A 19,211-nucleotide genomic window follows, 5' to 3' on the forward strand; every position below is an offset into this window, starting at 1 on the left:
CCCTCCCTCTCTTAATTTCTGGATTGGGCTACAGCCCCTGTGGATCTTAAACGCTTTGCTACTTCCACTGTGTTGCAGCGATCCAGCTGTAGCTGACAGTAGCCGCCTTTGGGCTGTGGATCAATCCTGTAAGGTACTAATTACTGCCCAGCCCCAGAGACCAGGAGAGGTCTACTTTGAGATAGTAAGTTGGGTTCAGCTTTTGTCTGTGTGCATCAGTGACCTGTAGTAACTTATTGTAAACGCATGAAGCACTGTTTTTAAGCTCAAGTAAAGACTGCCTGAAACCAGTTGCTGGAAATTACTTATGCATACCCTAATCATTTTACTAAGGCTCCTTTTACAAGACTGACTGACATAAGCTAACTAATGGCGAGATAACTGGTTGGAATAGAACCTTCTGATGGGATGGAAATGACAAAGGAGCTAATTTGAAGTTGATCCTCTTGCTGGATTTTAAGATGGTAACCAGGAATAGAGAATTTCATATATATATATTATATATATATATAATATATATATATGTGTAAAGTAATGGAATTACAAAGTGGGCCCCAAGAGTAGGGACTGAGGAGGGAAAAGCTCCAGCAGGGCAGATCAAGGCCTGCTTCAGCTGAAAAGGTATGTTAGGGCATATGATGCAAGTCAAGCTCTTGATGCTCCAAAGAATGTTCTATTTTTCCACCATAAAACATTCCTATTGTTAACATTAATCCTTAACTGACCTAATTGGTTTTATATACAATGCTAGAGAAGCATCTTTTCTCTAACAAGTAACTGACTTGTGGTCTGCCAAGATAAAGAATAACACACCATTCTTTTGAATATTTCTTTAATATTACATTTAAATATTCTCTTTAAATACAGCATTATCACAATGTAAAGGACCTAAAAGGCAAAAAAAAAAAAAAAATTTTTTTTTCAGAGAACCAGACAAGCTTTGGATTCACATTGAAATACTACCTGCGTACAGTATGTGAGAAAGGAAATTGGAAAATAATTAAGCGTTGTAATAATCATTTTTTTTATCTAGGCCTAGACTAAGCAGGACTGAAGCTCTCTGCCTCTGTGATCAGAGGCCTAGCCTTTCTAGCAACCATGAACTATAATTCTGTCCAACTCAGGTAGCACCAGAAACGAGATGGATCAGGTTTGTAGAAGAGGCCCTTTGCTTGACAAGACAGTTAATGCTAAACGTTAATATTTAGCATTTAACAGCTTGGGATAGGTGAGTCAGAATTGCAGAGTTAATGAAGGGATGGACTTATATTAAACTAGTTTTTCAGAAAAATCAAATTATCTTGGAGGTTGGCAATGAGTCTAGTTAGATGCAAATTCTTGGTTTGATCCCAAACGTGTGTTTTACTGAACAGGTGAAATCCACTCCCTAGCTTAGGCTGGAGCCTTCCTAAGGAGGGAATGTATAATGCTCACCTTCACCTTCCAACACAAACTTCTAGAAAGATTTTTCTCCAAATTCCCAATTAAACTTCAGTCTTATATCTGAGGGGACCAGTCTAAGGTGGCAGAGTGTAGCTCAGTTCGGGATAGCACCTAGATCTCAGGTACTTCAGACTCTCAACTCCATTTCAGGACTAGAGAATGGGGAGAGATAAGGGCCTATGACTTATTAACTCCCCTGCAAATGTAAAACCCAACAAAAACAGGAATGAACAGGAGAGGCAGAATGCGTTAAAAGATGTAACCGTGTTAAATATGAGGTCTTTCAGGCTCAGTTTAGGTTTGATAGGTGAAATGCTGCTGCGATGTACATGAAGGTTGCTTTCAGACACCAGGGCCTTAAGATCCCACAAGGAAAGGCTTTATGAGCAAGATAAGTAGTAACAGTTATCTCCTCCACCAAAAAAAAAAAGTTTTTTACTTTTTTTTTCTTCTGGTTAATAAACCATAGCAGTAATGAAGCATGGTGTAAAGAATGCTAAAGAGTGTTTTGCTCCCTACTGCCTCCCTCTTCAAACAGAGGCCATAAAAAAAAGAATGAAATAAAACAGGCAAAGATAACTTTGCTAGTAAAAAGAATTCAGTGGTGGTCAATGGAGGACATCCTGGAACGTAAGCAGGACATAAGAGAACAGGAACCGTATCCCCCCTAATTCAGGTACAAACTGAATGTGAGTCCCACTCTAGACCTCAAAGGTTACAGTCAGAACCTGACTTCTTCAGAACCTGGAAGTTGTATGTAGCATTTAAGAACTGGTTTGGCTTCCAATCTTTATATATCGAGATGGGAGGGATCCAATAAGCATCTGCAGTTATCGGGGGTGAACAGTATAAGAATACAGTGTAAGAACTCTAACCCTGTATATCCAAGAGGGACCATGAGGGCAGATACAAAAAGGAAACAAAAACTAGTTGGTGAACTTGCCACGTTCTACATTCCTTTAAAGCTCAAATTTCTCAAATTGGGGTAGGGGGGACAACCTGGGTGAAAAAGCAAGCATGGCAAAAAGTCATCTTTCTAGACAGCAGCCTGTTCCTGCTGCCTCCTTTGGACACAGGTTAATGCTCTATATAGGCCTCCCATGGGATGTGTGAGCCCCAGACTAAAGCTGCCTGATGGAGCTGGGGTTAGACATATACAGAAGACTCAGGCTCTTGATGCCACATCCCCAGCCAATCTAGCTCTTTCCCTTCAAAGGAAAAAGGACAGAGGGGTAAAAAAAAAACAAGACCAGTTTAACTCTAGTACCTAAGAACATGTGAAAGAAACAATTCAAGTTAAGACCAGGAATCCCCAGTGTGGGGAACAGGTCAGAGAACACCAAACATGTCAAATATTAACTTATTTACCAAATAGGGGCCCAGGGAACACAGGTTAAATTTATATAGATCCTGGATGTTTTGTACAGAAGCAGAGACCCTTTCACCCCCTCCTCTCTAGACTCAACCAGCTGATTCCAACTGTATTATTATGATACACCAAAGTGGGATATCAGAGTAACCACTGAGGAAAATGAGCTTGTTCCCCGCCTGGAGCTCAGGAGAGGGAAGGGGCTCTGTCATGCTGTTCCAATTGTTGTGTTCTGGTCCCTACGTGAACAGCTGTTTGAATTACCCAGCTTCTCCTGTGAGATTGTAGTGCAGTTCCAACGGCCCAGAAAGCTCAGTATGCAGCCTCCTCTGCCCCAAGACTCTGTCCCCAGATCGAGCTGAGGCTGGTCTCCTTGGTTCTGTTGGCCCTTTAAAAAATACTTGTACAGACAATCCTTTCCTACCCGTTCCCCAAAGACCCCAATAAAATAACATGGGAGCAGCGGCTGCTTCTACAGTTTCGTTTTTGAAATGGTGTTAGATAAAATAAGGGAATAAATAGGGAATGGGTAAGAGGCATAATCTCCATCCCTGTGTCACACTGCCAGAGGGAGCTCCAGGGAAGGCTCTTCAGGGGGCCGGTCCTCATTCTGCCGTGCGGTCTCCACCACACAGCCCTCTTCGTTGTCCGTGCGCAAGGGGAGGTTTGAGGGGCACCAAGAGGGGCGGTAGTCTTCATCCTCAGGCTCCTCGGGGTTACGATCTTCGGGCACTAGAGCTTCTAGAGTGGATGTTTTCCCCACCTCTGACTTACAGAGGGCAGCCGGGTCTGTGGGGCCACAAGCCACCAGTGAGGTAACCGGGAGAGAGAAGACACTCAGATCCTTCTCCTTGGGGAACGAGGGCGGGACTTCTTCCGTACCAGGCTCTCCTTTCGCCCCCAGGACTGGCCTCTGCTCCACCTGGTAGTAGACCAGGGGCCCACTGTTCAAGTAGGATGGGTTGTTCACGGCTGAGGCAGTTGGCTGGTCTGAGTTCTCGGCAAAACACAGCACGGAGGAGCCTGGGGGCAGCTGAGCCTGGATGAGGATGGGGGCTGTCAGGCCTGGGCACAGCTCTTCGGGAACAGCCAGGGGCTCCTCCAGGATGCACACGCCCAGGCTCTCCATGCTGGAGTCCAGGCTGGCACTGGAGCCGCTCGGGTCCTCCTCCGCCTGGAGCCGCTCCAGCTCCTCCGCACTCTGCAGGTGCAGCACCGCCGTCTCATTCTCAGCGATGAACTCCTGGAAGTCCTGTGTCTCTGAGCCCTGTGCTGCCGCCAGGCTGCAGCTGGCAGCGGGGGAGGGCTCCTCGTCTGGGGCTGGCGGGCGGCTCACCTGCCGCTTGCTCTCCAGCTCCAGCTTCATGATGGTGTGGAGGTAATGAGTCCGGACCCGGATTGGGTTGAATTCAATGCGCCCAGCCATGTTCCCACAGCCGTCCCGGGAGCAGCCACATGGAAAGGACATGCGATCCACCTGAGGAGGGGACAAGGAGGTTGAGGCCAGATGAGATACGAGACGTTAGCTGGCGAACACAGGGAGTCAGGGTTTGAGGTCCTCTTACAAGAGAAACAACCAATTCAAAACACAAGCTGCAGCGTGAGCTACCAGAGCACTAGATGGGAGTTATCAGACCACCTGCCTTTCCATTCTAGCACAGCCACTAATTAGTAGTGTGACCTCAAGAAAGTCATTTCTCTCTCTAGGGCTTTGTTTCCTCTTCTAAATAAAAAGAAGACAAAGATCACGTCAAAGGGCCCTTCCAGTCAAAAGACCAGAGATACCTCTCTGAAAGCTGACGGTTCTCAGAGAAAAGAAATGTGTATGCCTCAGAGACTTTTCCAGAACCTACCTACTTTATTAAGAAAACAAAAGGCCAGGGCCCAAGCCTACTGTGTTCTTTGATGACAGGGATGGGAAAGGAGGTAGAAGATCTCGCTAGTCCAAAGCAATACATAATGGGGAAACTAGGCAAAGGTGCCTTTGCCAAGGTGCTATAGTGAAGGTTCGAACAAAATAATGACCAGCTTTTCACTACCTGCTTCATTTTCCCTTGATGGTTGGCCAGCTTGGTTTGGAAGCAGTTATCAAGATAATTAACTTCTACACCAGGGATATCTGGAAAGGAGATGCTTTCTACCTCCTCATCTCCCTTTTGAATCCCCCAAATGAAAACACCCCATACGTATCAAAAATAAAATTAAAAATGTGAGAAGACAAGTCTTCTGTACAAATACAGTGTCTTCCTATGAAATCAACTTCTAGAACTCTCCCTTCCAGTTCTTAGGAACAATCCATTTCTTAGGACTGTCCTCAGGTCTGTGTGTAACAGAGTGATTCATTACAGGACTCAGTCTGAAAAGCATTATCTGGTCGGACCTGCTATAGCTATCTGATACCAACCTGAAAATAAGAAAGAAAAGGTTAAGATAAATCCAACCACAAGGACTCAGCACCACAGCCTCAGTATACAGGTTCCAGATAAATTTCATTCTTTGGGATGGTACTGCCATTTTCAGTTGAGATGTGTCTTCCAAACTGTCCCTTGTCAGAAGGCCTTCTGGGGGATGATGCTTTCTATCTCTTAGGACACTACGGATTTAAGCCCAAATCTGATCCTGAGTTAGATTCTGAGGACTATTCTGATTTTTACAAAATTGGAGTAGAGGTACTGTGAATAAGTGTTTGTAGGATAAAATCTAAAGGCCTACCTCAGTTCTCTGCTTCCACTTACCTCAAGGAATCAGTCCACATTCAAGGACAGCTATTAAATATTAAACTCACTAACCCCCGTTCCTCCATGTGCCAGCAACTGCTGCTTATCACCTCTGAAGTGAGATACACAGAAAAAAAAGATCATCGCTATCTCCACAGCCTAAGAATCCCGTCATGCTTGTTTTCTTTGCCGGTGGAGGAGGGCTGTAGAACTGAAGTGTTCGCCTGCGCATGGGCACCTCCCACACTCACTGGCACCCACACTAGGCCCCCCTGACTCTAGGGTGGATATACCATCACAGCAAAATGTGGACCGACCTGGCATTTAATCCCAGCCTGGCTACAGGCACACGCTTCTGGGTCACAATACAGTCGACAGTCACAACCACACTCTTCCCGTGACAGTCGGATGGCTCGAAGCTCTTGCTTCTCTTCAGCATCAATGCGGTGGACCCCAGAAGCCCTCAGCAGGGCCCGTCGCCGTTTGGTGGGCAGAGGCTGCAGGAAGAAGTAATCATCCACCTCCACGTTTTCCACATCAATATCTTCATCTGAAACATCATCCAATGTCAGGCAGTCGGCCTCCACCGACTCCACTGTCCCGTTCTTGGTCAGCTGCCAAGAGACAGAGCATCATCAGCAGGAGCCTTCCCACCGGGTGCACCTAGAGCAGCTTGGGCCAAGTGAACTTTCTGCCATGACGGAGGTATCCGTGCAGCCCATCCCGACGCACGTGTGGCTACCGAGCACTATAAATGGGGCTAGTGCAACTGAGAAACTGAACTTTTACCTTTATTTAATTTTAATTACGTATAAATAGCCACTAGTATGGCTGGTGGCTACCGTACAGGATAGAGTCGGTGAAGAGAACAGTTCTAGAGCAGGAAGACAGGAAGCCTGTGCAGCTCTAACACCAGCCCGTCAACACAAGGGACGTCACCTTTCTGGATCAACGCTTCTTAAAACCTCTGTCTCACCTTCCCTCCCAGAAGATGATCTTTTCCCACAAATATACCCTCCATTCCCAGGCTTGTGTCCCTTAGCTTCGGCTAACCTGCCTTCTCATACACGGAAGAAGAGAAGGTATTTCAATGGCTGGATGTTCCTTGGATGTAAACAACCATGCAAAACACCCTTCAGTTTGCACCCTAAAGGACCCCAAACCACACTGTGGGAAGAAGAGTACATTAAAGTATAGCACAAGACTACCTACCAGTCTTTGTCAATGAACCTGAATCCCCACAGTGTGAGTAATTATCTGTGCATACACAGAAGAGCTTCATTTTATGTGGAGGAGAAAAAAAATGAGGAAGTTATTAATAATGGCTGTCAAGAAAGCCCTCACTTCCAAGCCACGGCCTAGAAGAAATATATTCTTTCTCCTTTCTTTTGTTTTGGCCGTGCCGCGTGGCTTGTGGGATCTTAGTTCCCCAACCAGGGACTGAACCTGGGCCCTCGGCAGTCAAAGCACCAAGTCCTAACCACTGGACCACCAGGGAATTCCCTCTTTCTCCTTCCTAATCCTCTTTTATTTGGTTTCAAAAAAAGTCTCTGTGTGAGGCAGGGTGGCATACATGATACTGAGTGTACTGTCTGCAGGCAGAAATCTGGGTTCTCTGGATAAGAAGGACAGAGAGCCAGGAAAGCGGATCTTAGTGGAAGGACAGGCTGAAGACAATCTGTGGCTGAATGAGTTTTGAAAACTCACTAGAGAATTCAGGTAAAGAAAACGAGGCCTCACAATCCCCAGGGCTCTGGAAGGTACGAGCAGGATAAACGCCAAGCTTTTGGCAGGTTTGGCTTATTTCATCAGCCAGCCAGAAAAGTGCTGGTAAAGGAACAACTCCTGGGAGAGACGTGATGCAAGAGACCTGGCTAGTAAGGCATACACCTGTTTTGTTTGTTTGTTTGTTTGGGGGGAGATGATAAGAGAAATGAGAGAAATAAAGTGGTGCTTCTGGGGATCCCCTAGACTATTATTTCTGTCCCAGGCAGGCCAACTACGAGGGGCCTTTCCACAGACCTTAGCATTGCTCCTGCCTGTTTCACCAGGGTTGGCCTCCTCCGAAGCACCCTCCCTCCTTGCTATCCTCTCAAAGGAAAGAGATGAGACATGCAATAGAAAGAAACCCATGTAGATATGAGAATTTAATATATTCTAACAGAGGTGGCATTTCAAATCAGTAAGGAAAAGACTCTTCTAGTCAACTGTATATTCTTTTGAATATACAACGGTATATTCAAACTGTATATTCTTTTGAAAAAAAAGAATATTCTGTATTCTGTATATTCTTTTGAAAAAAAAGTACAACTTTATATTCTTTTGAAAAAAAGAACTGTATATTCTTTTGGGACAACTGTATATTCTTTTGAAAAAAAAGTAAGTTAGATTCCCAATTCATACTATTCATAATAATGAATTCCATATGGATAAAAGGCCAAAAAAAGTAATAAAAATATTAGAAAAATTATAGGTACTAATACTGATGCAAAGCAGCAGCAGCTTTTTTTTGGAGGGGGTGGAAGTCCAAAGGGAAAACAAATATTAGATGGCATATGGGAGATGCAAAATGTATATTTTTTGAGACCAACTGCCTCCCCTATAGAGTGCTGAAGAAGGAAAAATTTCTAAGAAAAGAGTAAAGTGGACCAAAGTAAGGGTGTTCTCTCGACATAGAAGATGTATTAGATGCCACCACTGTGCTGCTCACTAAATCTGCTTAATAAGTAGCAGTCCTGTTTCTCAGTCTCAAGTTTGCCTGGCTTTGTCCCTAGACCTCCTACAAGGGAGGACACAGAACAGGGTGTCTGCTTTGACATGTCATCCCTCTACCAGATTTAGGGGAGATGTTTCTTCTTAGGGAATAGGAAGAAAACCTTCATTACAAATGATAAGAAGAGTGTTTATCTGCCCACCTGTTGCTATAGCAGCAGGAAGGTGATAGGGTCAGTGACGGAATTCCTCAGACAGAAGAAAGGGAAGCCTGAATGTCATTCTAGTTAGAAAAACAGGTGTTAAGTCTTTAGGCGTAGACTTCGGGCAGCAGACATAGAGCTCTCAAAGGGAGAGAGCAGCGAGATCTGGTTCACATACATCCTCTGCCACCAGTTCTCCAACCCTACCACATTCTGGTGTGTCTCATTAGGATTTCACCCACAACACTGGAAATAATGCAGCCACCTGTTTTAATGTGGGTCCGCATACTTTGAGCCCAGAAGAACTTGGCCAGGCCTGAAGCAGTGTTCTCCAAATTTGGAACTAGGAACTCTGGGGGCAATTTTTGCAGACCGGTGGAAACTATGGCTGTGGAGTGCCAAGCAGCGCTGAGAGCAAATGTGTAGCTATAAAGAGCCGTCTGAGATGGGTCTTCCAGCCCTGTTCTCCTCCTAAACTTGAAGAGCTGGTGTGGCATCAGACTGCAGGCCCAGTACTAAACAGATCGAAATAACTATTTGGTAATGCTATTGTTTATACCCGAAAAACTATCATCTAGCAATGGGAGTTACAGAATCAGCAGGATCCTTTCAGAGGATGTAAAAGATCCCAAACCTGTTCTGTGCATCGGGCCAATGGACAATCATTTGACGAGAAACTGAAACACTGCTTCCTCAGGGTCCAGGGGTGGCAGACTTGAATACCTTCAGGTATTCACACTTTAAACTTTAAAAACACTTGCAGAGCGGGCGAGAATAGAGAATTCTAGGGAAGCCATTTTGCTATCTCTGCTAGACTCCCTACCAGAGACAAAAAGAATGGCATCTCAGACTGAGATTTGAATCCAAATCTGAGATTTCTCACTAGAAAGATACGGAATCTCTATGTACCAAAGGCAACAGTCCAAAAACAAAACAAAACAAAAGCACCACATGATAGACCTAGATGGTTTCCTGCTTTATCTTGGCACATGGGAAGTACCAGACCCTAGACCCCTTAGGCACCTTCATCTTCTTGGCGTGGAGCTTCTCCTCCTTCAGGTGTTCACGGAGAATCTCCCGATGGTTCACCTCCTGCTCCTGAGCAAACTCACAGAGCGTGTAGCTGCGTACAGAGTTATGGCGCTGGGCCATGCCCAGAGAGCTGCCGCCCTGGCTGGGCACGCTGGTGAAACCCTGGCGCCGGGCAAAGTAGTACACAGTCACCTGGTCAAAGCGCACATTCTTCCTCCGCAGCTGCTTCTGCCGCTTCAGGATGGATGTGGCTGAGAAGGGAGCACAGAAAGAAAACTTTTAACCCAGAGATGGCCTGTTTGGGGACCTCATTCTTTCTCATTCATCTAGGCTCTCAACTCTTCTCCAAAAGTGCTCCCTGTATCTAGAGACCTTCCTAATTTTCAAATCTTAAAAGCACAGTGGGAAGGGACCTTGACCATCTGCTGGTCCACACCACTGCCTCCAGACTGACTTCACCCAAACAGATGATCACAAAATCTATTTTTAGACATCAGCTGGGAAGAGAATCTCTAGGTAATCTTTTCAGGATGTAACAACCTACATAGCTTCACTGTCCAATCCAGCAGCTACTAGTCACATGTGGGCAATTTAAATTAATTAAAGTGAAATAAACCTTAACATTTAGCTCCTCCGTTACACTAATACAACTCAAGTGCTCAATAGCCACATGTGGCTAATGGCTATCATACTGGACAGTGCAGATATAGAACATTTCTATGATAACAGAACATTCTTTTGGACGGTGTTTTGTTGTTTTGGCCGCACCACATGGCTTGCGGGATCTCAGTTCCCTGACCAGGGACTGAACCCGGGCCACAGCAGTGAAAATGCCGAATCCTAACCACTAGACGACCAGGCAACACCCCCTGGATAGTGTTGCTCTATAGCAGGAGATGGCAAACTTCTTCTGTAAAGGTCCAGGTAGTAAATATTTTAGGCTTTGCAAGCCATGAGGTCTCTGTTGCCAACTACCACTCAATTCTGCCACTGTAGCATGAAAAGCCATCATAGACACTGGGTGTGGCTGTGTTCCAATAAAACTTTATTTACAAAAACAGGCAGTGAGCCAGATTTAGCCCACAGACAACCCCCGATCTACAGAATCCGAAGTTCTTTCCAAGAAACTAACTGAACCATAAGAATTAAGAAGTGTGGAGATGCCCCAGCTGTCCAGGCAGTAAGCATTTATGTCCTGCTAGAGCTACAATTTTGTGGAACTCTATAGGACTCTAGTGGGGAAGCGTAGACTCCCAGACAACTCCTTCTTCAGTTTAATTCAACCCATTCTGGGGACTCACAAAGCACAGCACAAGTAAAATCAGCTAGAATAATTCACATTTAATATAAGTCTATGATATTAGAGCAATGAGGTCCTCCAAAGAGCAAGGCTGAGCTACGTGTGGGAGAGATTACGAATAAGGGCAAATCCCCAAGCTGGACAAAGGGTGTCTCAAAGAGCTGCAATGGGCTCCGATGCTTGGGGTACATGGGGGTAGGCAGGCAGGGAGCAGCTCACTCACGTGTGAAGCTGGCAGTTGTGGGAGGACTGAGGCTGTCGCAGCTGTCAGCGCTGTCACTGCTGGAGATCTCATCATCGGAGTTGGAAACTGATGAACCCACATCCACATCATCAAACTTCCTCTTGAGACCCGAGCCCGTGAATGCATCCATTGGTTTCAAAGGGGTTTCCTTGGGGAACCCACCACGTTGGCCCCAAAGCCCCTGCTCACCACCAGTCAGCCAGGTGCATTAGGATTCTGCCCAGGGGAAAAGAGGAATCAGCACTCCGGTCCTAAGACAGACCCCTCCCAAGTCTATACACACGGCTCTCCAACTGAAGAAAGCACCCGAGCTAGCACTGATGTCTGCTCTCTAGAAACAAGGTCATCTCTCTCCAGCCAGCACTCTCCTACTTTTGTCTCTCCCCAGCCCTCCAGTCTCAGTCACTCTTAGGATAATGAGATGACTAGCGGCAGCACCTTCCCAGTGGAGTGAAGGCCTTTGCTTCCAAGCCGGCTGGCCTCTAGGCTTCATTAGCCCTGGGGTAACAGTAGCTGCTCTTCTGCTCACCCAGGAGAGCTCTCCACGGGGTCAGCAGGAGGGACTGGGGATCAAAGGCAGAATTAGGCTGTGCCTAAACCTAGACTAGATCCAATTATTATTCCTAGTGGAAATACAGCCTGGCATTTCCTAAAGCGTATCCATTAAATAAACTAGTTCCATAGATATTAATAGCTTTTACATGGAAATGGAACTGCTGTGTCAAAATACTTTAGAAAACTGCTTATGGAAGACCTTTTAGAGGCTTTTAATATGCTAATGAACCTGGTGAAGGGTGGGAGGAAATAGAATGCAGCGTTTTGCACCCATGATTAAGGAACCCTTTGTTTCTAGAGTATCTTGGTGGGGGGCAAATGATCCTGGGAACACACTTCGGGAAATACTGCTCTAGGCTTTCAATTTCAAAGTACATTGGCAGTCAGGGAAATGCTTTACCCAGATCTTCACAAATGTAAAGTGTCTCACCAGCCTCCTAAAAAGGTCAAATTGGGTTCTAAAGAATGGACTGAAGATTAGAATCTGCACTGGCTTCAAAACCCAGACTCTTTCCCAATCGCCTACTGCTCCATAAAATAGGGCTCAGCTGACGTGCCATCATCCTCTGTGCAAGGAAGACGTAGCTTTACAATCTTTGCCCTCTATAAAGAAACCAGCAAGGGCACAACAAACAGCAGAAGGAGTGACAATTTATTCTGGTTACACTGATATGGCAGGCAGTGTTTTCAACATGCTGCCACACAACCAAGGAATCTGGGATATTCCATTTCCCAGGTACAAATCTTTCTCCTCCATCTTTGGACTTAAGTTCCCAAGGATATGAATCTGCTCAGCAGAAACGCTGTCAAAGCTGGAGCCACAAGTGATGATCTGAAACCTCCCTGCTTTTGCCTCAGTAATGCCAGAATCTCCCCAGACTATGATCTCACTAGTTGCTAATTATGCAGCAGGAATAACAACACTGCCCAGAAAGCCAGGGCTGCATTACTGCAGAGCAGCTACCCAGAATATACTGTGGTGTCAAGAGATGCCTGCTACAGAGCTGTTTTTCTGGACTGTCTCTTGGAAGCGATTTGCCTGCTCTTGGGTCAGCTCTACACAGTCAACCAGACCTAATAAGTACTTTAGGAACTTCCTAATTTATCTAGCCAGATCTCATCAAAATTCTGCATTCAAGTCACAAGATGCACCTAAGAAACCTGTCATCATAGGTCTCAGAAAAGCACATTCCTGAAATAAACTGGCCAGAAAGAAAATAATCAAGCACTAGATAAGAATTGTAATTAAATTTAAAAATGAAACCAAAGTATCAATTTTGTTCTTCAGGTTACTGATCTTACCATCAGAGGTCACATTCCTAGGACATGGGTAAGAATGGAGACAGCCAAGGACTTTTATGGGTTAAGATTTCAGCTGGGCTTAAAGATACCTATTAACTAACAAATTTCTCATTCCATTCTATTACCAGGGGAGTACATATGTGGGTGGAATAAAAAAAATAAAAGAATGTTGACCACTGAATTTAATATTTCCTCCCCACTTAAAAATCTTATCGACCACACGAAAAAGCAGACTGAGCTCAAAATCCTTCTCAGAAAGGACGTAAGTCTGGCTTCAGTTTTAACTAAGATCCAGTTAGTGTTGCTACTAGGAAGTGCCTTTTTCCTCAGCCTGGAAGCACTCGGGGATTGACAACTGGAAGCAAATGTGCACCCCGTCCTTTGTTCAGGTGTCCCTTTGCTTCCGGTAGTGTGGTTGCCTTTGAATATTTCCTTTTAAGCCCTGCGGGAGGCTGGGTCTGGTCCAAGATCATCTTTTACTATGAGGATTCTCCACTGTCGTAACCCAGGTGCCCTCAGGGTATCCCTTCTCTTCAGGTCACTTTTTGTGCACTCTCTTGCAGCCAGGATTGCAGGCTGCTTGTTCTATTCTCTTTCTCTCTTTTTTCTACGTCTTCCTCACTTCCACTTCTGGAGTAGAGATTTCTGGGCAATGACAGGAGGCAGGTAAGAAAGTAGAAAAAAGATGTGAAACCTAGAAAAAAAGTATTTTCCTTAAAATGTCTGAACGGCTATATATGTAAATAATGTCCATATTGACTGAGCTCTCTTTACCCTATCCAGGATGTTAGCATCACTTTTTCTGCCATTAACCCATTCTTAAAAAAAAAAAAAAAAAAAATCCGACGATTCTGTCCTGACAACCAATATAAGTTTATATTTCAACCCAGCTCTCCTCATCCAACTCTCTGGTGTGAACTTGACTTGTTAGATAAAGATGTCCACTGGGCACCAAGAAACCTCCCATCCACTTCCACTGTGGCCTGAAGAAATCTTTCTCTGAAATAGCAACAACAAGAATGGGTTCCACTTTCCAGTTCATCAATTCAACTTCCTTTCAAACCACAATTAGAAGTCAGTCATTCCCACTTCTCTCAACTATTTATTCACTGGCAGAGGATCAGTGCTTATGTTCGAGAAAAACACAGTCTAAGTTATACTCCAAGCACTTAAACCCATACAGAAATAAACACGATGAGACTGGAAATGCAGGTCATAACTGACAGTTAACTGTCAAAATGATGAACTCAAACAACAAATGCTTTTGGAGAAAATAACGCAAACCTCTATAAAAGCTTTTATGCCAGTAAAATGAAAGGTCAACTGACCCTTTCTAGCTACATGTCTTTCTGTCTTTTCTCAAGTGTTTCTACTAGTTGAACATTTCCCAAAGGTACATGAAATAATTTAGATCCATAGTATATAGAGGTTTTTAGGCTAGCACCAAATAAAATAGATCTATATCATATCTGTACTTTAGTATTAGACTTAAGCCTTTTCAGGCCTATGTGGATTCCTATAACCACCCCCAAAAACAAAAGCCCAAATACGTGAGACTAGCAAAAAAGGAACTGCCCCTTCCCCCAATTTTGTGGAGGCAGAATGTATTGACAAAGTTTAGGTAATGACAGCCTCTCTCATAAATGAGTCCAAAATAAGACATGGTACATCTCACAGGGGAAGGCCTCTCTACTCAAGTGAAACCCAACCTGCTAAAGGTCAAGGGCCAAAAATCTCTAGTAAGATCGTCAGTGCTACCAGCTGTAGGGTTAGAGGAACGAAGACTTGCTGCTGCTAAGTGTCAGGATCAACCTAAATAAGATGACAGGTCCTGTTTCTCCTTTTACAAAACACTGTGAGTTGCTTCTCAAATACTATGAATTTCGTGGATCCATGTGTCCGTGTGATTACCAGGATCGTGCACTTACAAAGTGCTCAAGTGAAAACATCTTGTTTAAACTAGGTATTTCAGGGAAGCCCCCCTCCAACCGTCACTCCCTGCTTTTTATCCCTTCACTGACACAAGGTTAGAATTTGGCTTTCCATGTTTAACCTCCCATCGTATGAAGGACATGAGATCTTTGTGGTAGAAATGGAACATGATGCTGCAGGAGCCATTAACGCTCAAGGATATCCAGTCATTTATAACTCTGGCACACACCAACATCCTCCTGGCTTTGGACATTTGCAAAATGGAAAGTCAGTAAAGAAAAGGAAAATATGAATCAACTATGGATTTACCTTGAACTGAAAACTGCAGGACAAGGGGACACTGTGTCTCTTAGGGATAACTTCTAACGTTTCATACTGAAGAACGGTTTGTGTGTCACACTGCCACTCTAAACCCCTTTAAAAGGATGAATCAAGACCATAGCACTAAAAGGAATGGATGGCAGTCAGCTGCGTGTTTGGGCCTGTGAAAAAAGATCAAGCTAGCAACCAGGGAAAGTGATGCTTTCGTTTTCCCACACAACGCCAGAAAAAATGGGAGACATCAGGAACCTGGGTTGAAAGGACATGTCAAGTCACCAGTTCCCCTTAACGGACACCCCCGCTGAACCCTTCAGCTCCGGGGCACCTTTCCTGATTCCTGCTAACCTTCCCGCTCATTCCAATCGTCTGCAGCCCCTACCCGGTTTCCCATCCCTTCCTGCCTGCTACTCACAAATTCCCAACCACTCCTCCCACATTTTCCTCTATTTCCCCCCTCCCCTTCCTTCACTTCCCTCCATCGTACATCATCTCCACTCCATTCCGAACTCAACCCGCATCCGAATTCCTGCCGGCTTCTAAGCCCGCCCGTCGGTCTCACTCAAGCTGCCCCCGCAGTCCGGGCCCGCGTCCTCCGTGCCCCTCGCTCCCACGCCTCTCCCGACTCCTTCCCTTCCCAGCGGCGCCCTAGCTCCCCGCCCCCCCCGCCGACCGCTCCCGTTCGTGGCTCCCTCATTTCTGACCCCTCCATCCCCGCGGCTCTGGGTTGACCACTCCTCCACAGCTGCCGGGAGGCCGATCCCGAGAAAGGACAAGGCGGCACCCTCCGCCCCGCACCCCCAGGCCCATTACCGGCTCCGCCGCAGCTGCCTCCTCCCGTGACGGTCTCTGCCACCCCCGCTGCCGCCGCCGTCGCCGCCCTAGCCCGAGTGGGAAGAAGGGAGGAGAGAGCGAGTCCCGGGGCCGCGGAGACGGTCTGGGAGTTCCCAAGGCGGCAGGGCGGGGAGAGACGGTGGGTGGGCAGGTCGGCCGGCAGGCGGCGGAGGGCGGGCGGCGCCGGCAACTCGGGCGCCCCCGGCAGCAGCCGCCCAGAACCGCCCCGGCTCCGGCTAACAATAGGCTTTGGCCGCAGCGCTCAGGGTCTTATAGGCGCCGGCACGTCCGGACCGAGCCCCGGGGCAGGCTGGGAAATGGAGTCTACGTGCCGGCCCCAAGCCCAGCGGCATGCCGGGAGTTGGAGGCGGCTGCCAGCGCAAAGCCGAAACTCGCCCGCAAACAGGCTCAGGAGGCTGTGAGTCCGCAGCAGCGGACCCTGGGAAAGCAAACGAGTTGACGCCACAGCAGCCTTTTGAAGAGGAAAAGCGGAGACCCTCAGCTACAGATCTTCGGTGATTAAACAAATTCTCCTCTATAACTCCCCTTTTCCTTTCGCCAGGCCCACACTCCCATGCCTAAGGAACTTAATCCCCCTTATCCTTGCTCAGGGGATCTAAGTCTTAAGCAGCATGACGTGCTGCAGCCTGCCCAAGGTATAAAGAAAATACAAGCAATGCAGAGTAATCTCAATATGTATTGATGGATTGTTTTCCTTCCAGAAATTTCTTACATGACTTCTGATCTTCACAACTGTGCAATCCATTTTCAAAACGGGAAAGACTCAGAAATCAGAAGTTGTTACGTCTAGAGTCGCTTATTCACCATATTTCATTGTCTTGATAGCATCACTAGGTAAGTTATTACAATGGTGCCAGTTCGCCCCTTACTTCCCCGTGCCTTGGCTTCCTCATCTGCAAAATGGGGATAAAAGTATGTATCTCATAGGGTTTTGTGGAGATTAAATAGTTAGTAGTATAAAATGTTTGCAACACAGTGCAATGTGTTTTTCCTGGCCACACAGAAATCAAAAAGGAAGAGAAGACCCCAGACTCTGTAGAATCAGCGGGCTGAGTACAAAAAAAGCAGCCTAAAGGCCATGCTGGGCAGGCTAAATTGTTTCATATGCCTACACATCTAGAATTTGAGCAGTCATAGAAATTTGTCAGAGTACCATCAGCCTCAATGCCCAAGCTTTGTTGGTTAATGACACCAAACTAGAAGACAGCCAAAGCAAAGTTAGGCACATCCTTTGAGGAGACAGCAGAATCCAAGTTGGCAGTAATCTCTAGATCAGTCAAAAAGATCATCTGGACTTACAAACATCCCAACTACTTATCACAGAGTCGCTTATTCACCATATTTTCATTGTCTTGATAGAATCACTAGGTAAGTTAAGCTTAAGTGCAGTAGAACAGAAGATACAAGGAAAAGTGAAAAGAAATGCTAATATTATTAATATGTAAATTATAACAATGGACATCTAATTCTAAATGTGACTGCTTTGTTCCAGACCATGCATAATTCATGCATGGGTGTGTTTTAGGGACAAAAAAGTCAAGTAGGAAGAAAAGACAGATGATCAAGAACAGATGAAGATGAAAACCAAAGGTCAGATTTTATGTCCTGGGCAGTGTTTATACGTCTGTCTTGCAGTCTTGTCTACATGTAAAGGTGATCTTGTAGTCAATAGTATCCTAAATTTATTAAGCAACTGAATAAGTATATTACGTACAAAGTAAAACTGCTTTATACTCATTATCCTTTGCAATCTCCCTAACAACCCTATGAATTAAGCATTATCTCCTTTTTAAGATGAGAAAGTTAAGGTTTAAGAGATTATATTGTCCAAGGTCACATCCAGGAAGAGCAAGATCTGGGATTTGAACAGTGGCTTATCTGACACCAAAGTATGTACTCCATCAACTACTCTTTACCAAACAAAAGATAAAGAGTACACTCTCCAGGGAGGTTGAAAATGAATAGATCAGAGGATACTATGTGCTGAGCTTCTTAGAGAAAAAGAGTCAAGTAAAATCTAAGCCATTGCATGTACTTCCCTGGTGGTCCAGTGGTTAAGAATCCCCCTGCCAATGCAGGGGAACACGGGTTCGATCCCTGGTCAGGGAACTAAGATCCCTCGTGCCATGGGGCAGCTAAGCCTGCATGCCACAACTAATGAGCCTGCATGCCACAACTAGAGAGAAGCCCGTGCACTGCAAGGAAGAGCCCACACGCCACAATGAAAGATCCCACCTGCCACAACTAAGACCCGATGCAGCCAAAAAATAAATAAATATTTAAAAAAAATTTTTTTTAAAGCTAAGCCATTGTATTTGTTTTTCTGATAGGGAGTTCGTAGATTTAGCCCTGAAGTTGTATGTTACTTTACTAATTTACATTTAATTAGAATCCAGATCTAGAGAGACAGGCACCTCTTTGTGACTAATTCCACACTAACCAAGAGAGATCAATAGAGCAAATCTAGAGCAAAAAAGACGGGGCCACAGCAATTTAAGAGCACAAAAAATCGAAGAAGCTGTGTGTTTTATCAAGGAAGGTTTCACAAATTGATCTATATATGTGCATAACACACACAAAAACCCTATTAAAAAAGCAAAATAACAGGTTTGAGGGGGTAGAGTGCAAGGGTGAGTTTAGAGAGGTCAAGCTTAATAAGCTTAAAAAAGGTGAATGAAAGTCTGAAGTAAAGTTATAAAGATGTCTAGGGAAAGATATTAACTAAACCCTTAAATGAAAAATTGGACATTAGAACTCAGAAAGAGGGGATTCCCTGGCGGTCCAGTGGTTAGGACTCCGTGCTCTCACTGTCAAGAGGCTGGGTTCAGTTCCTGGTCAGGGAACTAAGATCCCACAAGCCACATAGCACAGCCAAAAAAAAAAAAAAAAAAACTCAGGAAGAAACCAGGAATCTGTAGTGATTAAAATGAGAAATGTGTATCTCATCTTATGCAAATATATGAAAACACAGATTTACAAGATAAACTGGTTATTACTCATGTCCCAAAAGATCCTATATAATACAAAATAGTACAATAATACAATAAGTAATAGTATTTTTTAAATAGCAAGTTCCTTTATAAAATTGACTTTAATCCAATTGAAAAATTTAATTCATATACAACTTTTAAATCTCTGAATTTGAGAATGCAAATGCTAGACATCGTTGCAATTTCCAAATTAATTTGTTGAACAGGCCAGAATTCATAAGGAACAATGCAGAGGAGAT

The 19,211-nt window shown here is 45.0% G+C and overlaps 1 protein-coding gene and 1 non-coding gene across 5 annotated transcripts; both read right to left on the reverse strand.

Moving 5' to 3' along the window:
* Positions 1-815: 815 nt before the first annotated feature.
* CSRNP2 (cysteine and serine rich nuclear protein 2) lies at positions 816-16,264 on the reverse strand. Of its 4 annotated transcripts, none has more exons than XM_022572158.2 (5): positions 15,941-16,264; positions 11,000-11,236; positions 9,468-9,727; positions 5,847-6,143; positions 816-4,289 (listed from the first exon to the last, which is right to left on the reverse strand). In XM_022572158.2, the coding sequence occupies exons 2-5, from the start codon at positions 11,148-11,150 to the stop codon at positions 3,369-3,371; spliced, it is 1,629 nt and encodes a 542-aa protein (XP_022427866.1). In that variant the 5' UTR covers positions 11,151-11,236; positions 15,941-16,264; the 3' UTR covers positions 816-3,368. The 4 variants fall into 4 exon arrangements, with proteins under 4 accessions (XP_022427866.1, XP_089776847.1, XP_089776846.1 ...); XM_089920721.1 differs by having other exon boundaries at positions 11,000-15,291; XM_089920720.1 differs by lacking the exon at positions 15,941-16,264 and adding an exon at positions 15,119-15,909.
* On the reverse strand, positions 6,955-7,027 carry TRNAQ-UUG (transfer RNA glutamine (anticodon UUG)). The gene has a single exon. It is a non-coding gene; the product is annotated as a tRNA-Gln (tRNA).
* Positions 16,265-19,211: the final 2,947 nt, after the last annotated feature.

This window comes from Delphinapterus leucas, chromosome 11 (assembly GCF_059928025.1).
Source record: "Delphinapterus leucas isolate spDelLeu-1000000601 "Yukka" chromosome 11, BTC_Dleu_Yukka2, whole genome shotgun sequence".
In the NCBI taxonomy this organism is placed as follows: Eukaryota; Metazoa; Chordata; class Mammalia; order Artiodactyla; family Monodontidae; genus Delphinapterus; species Delphinapterus leucas.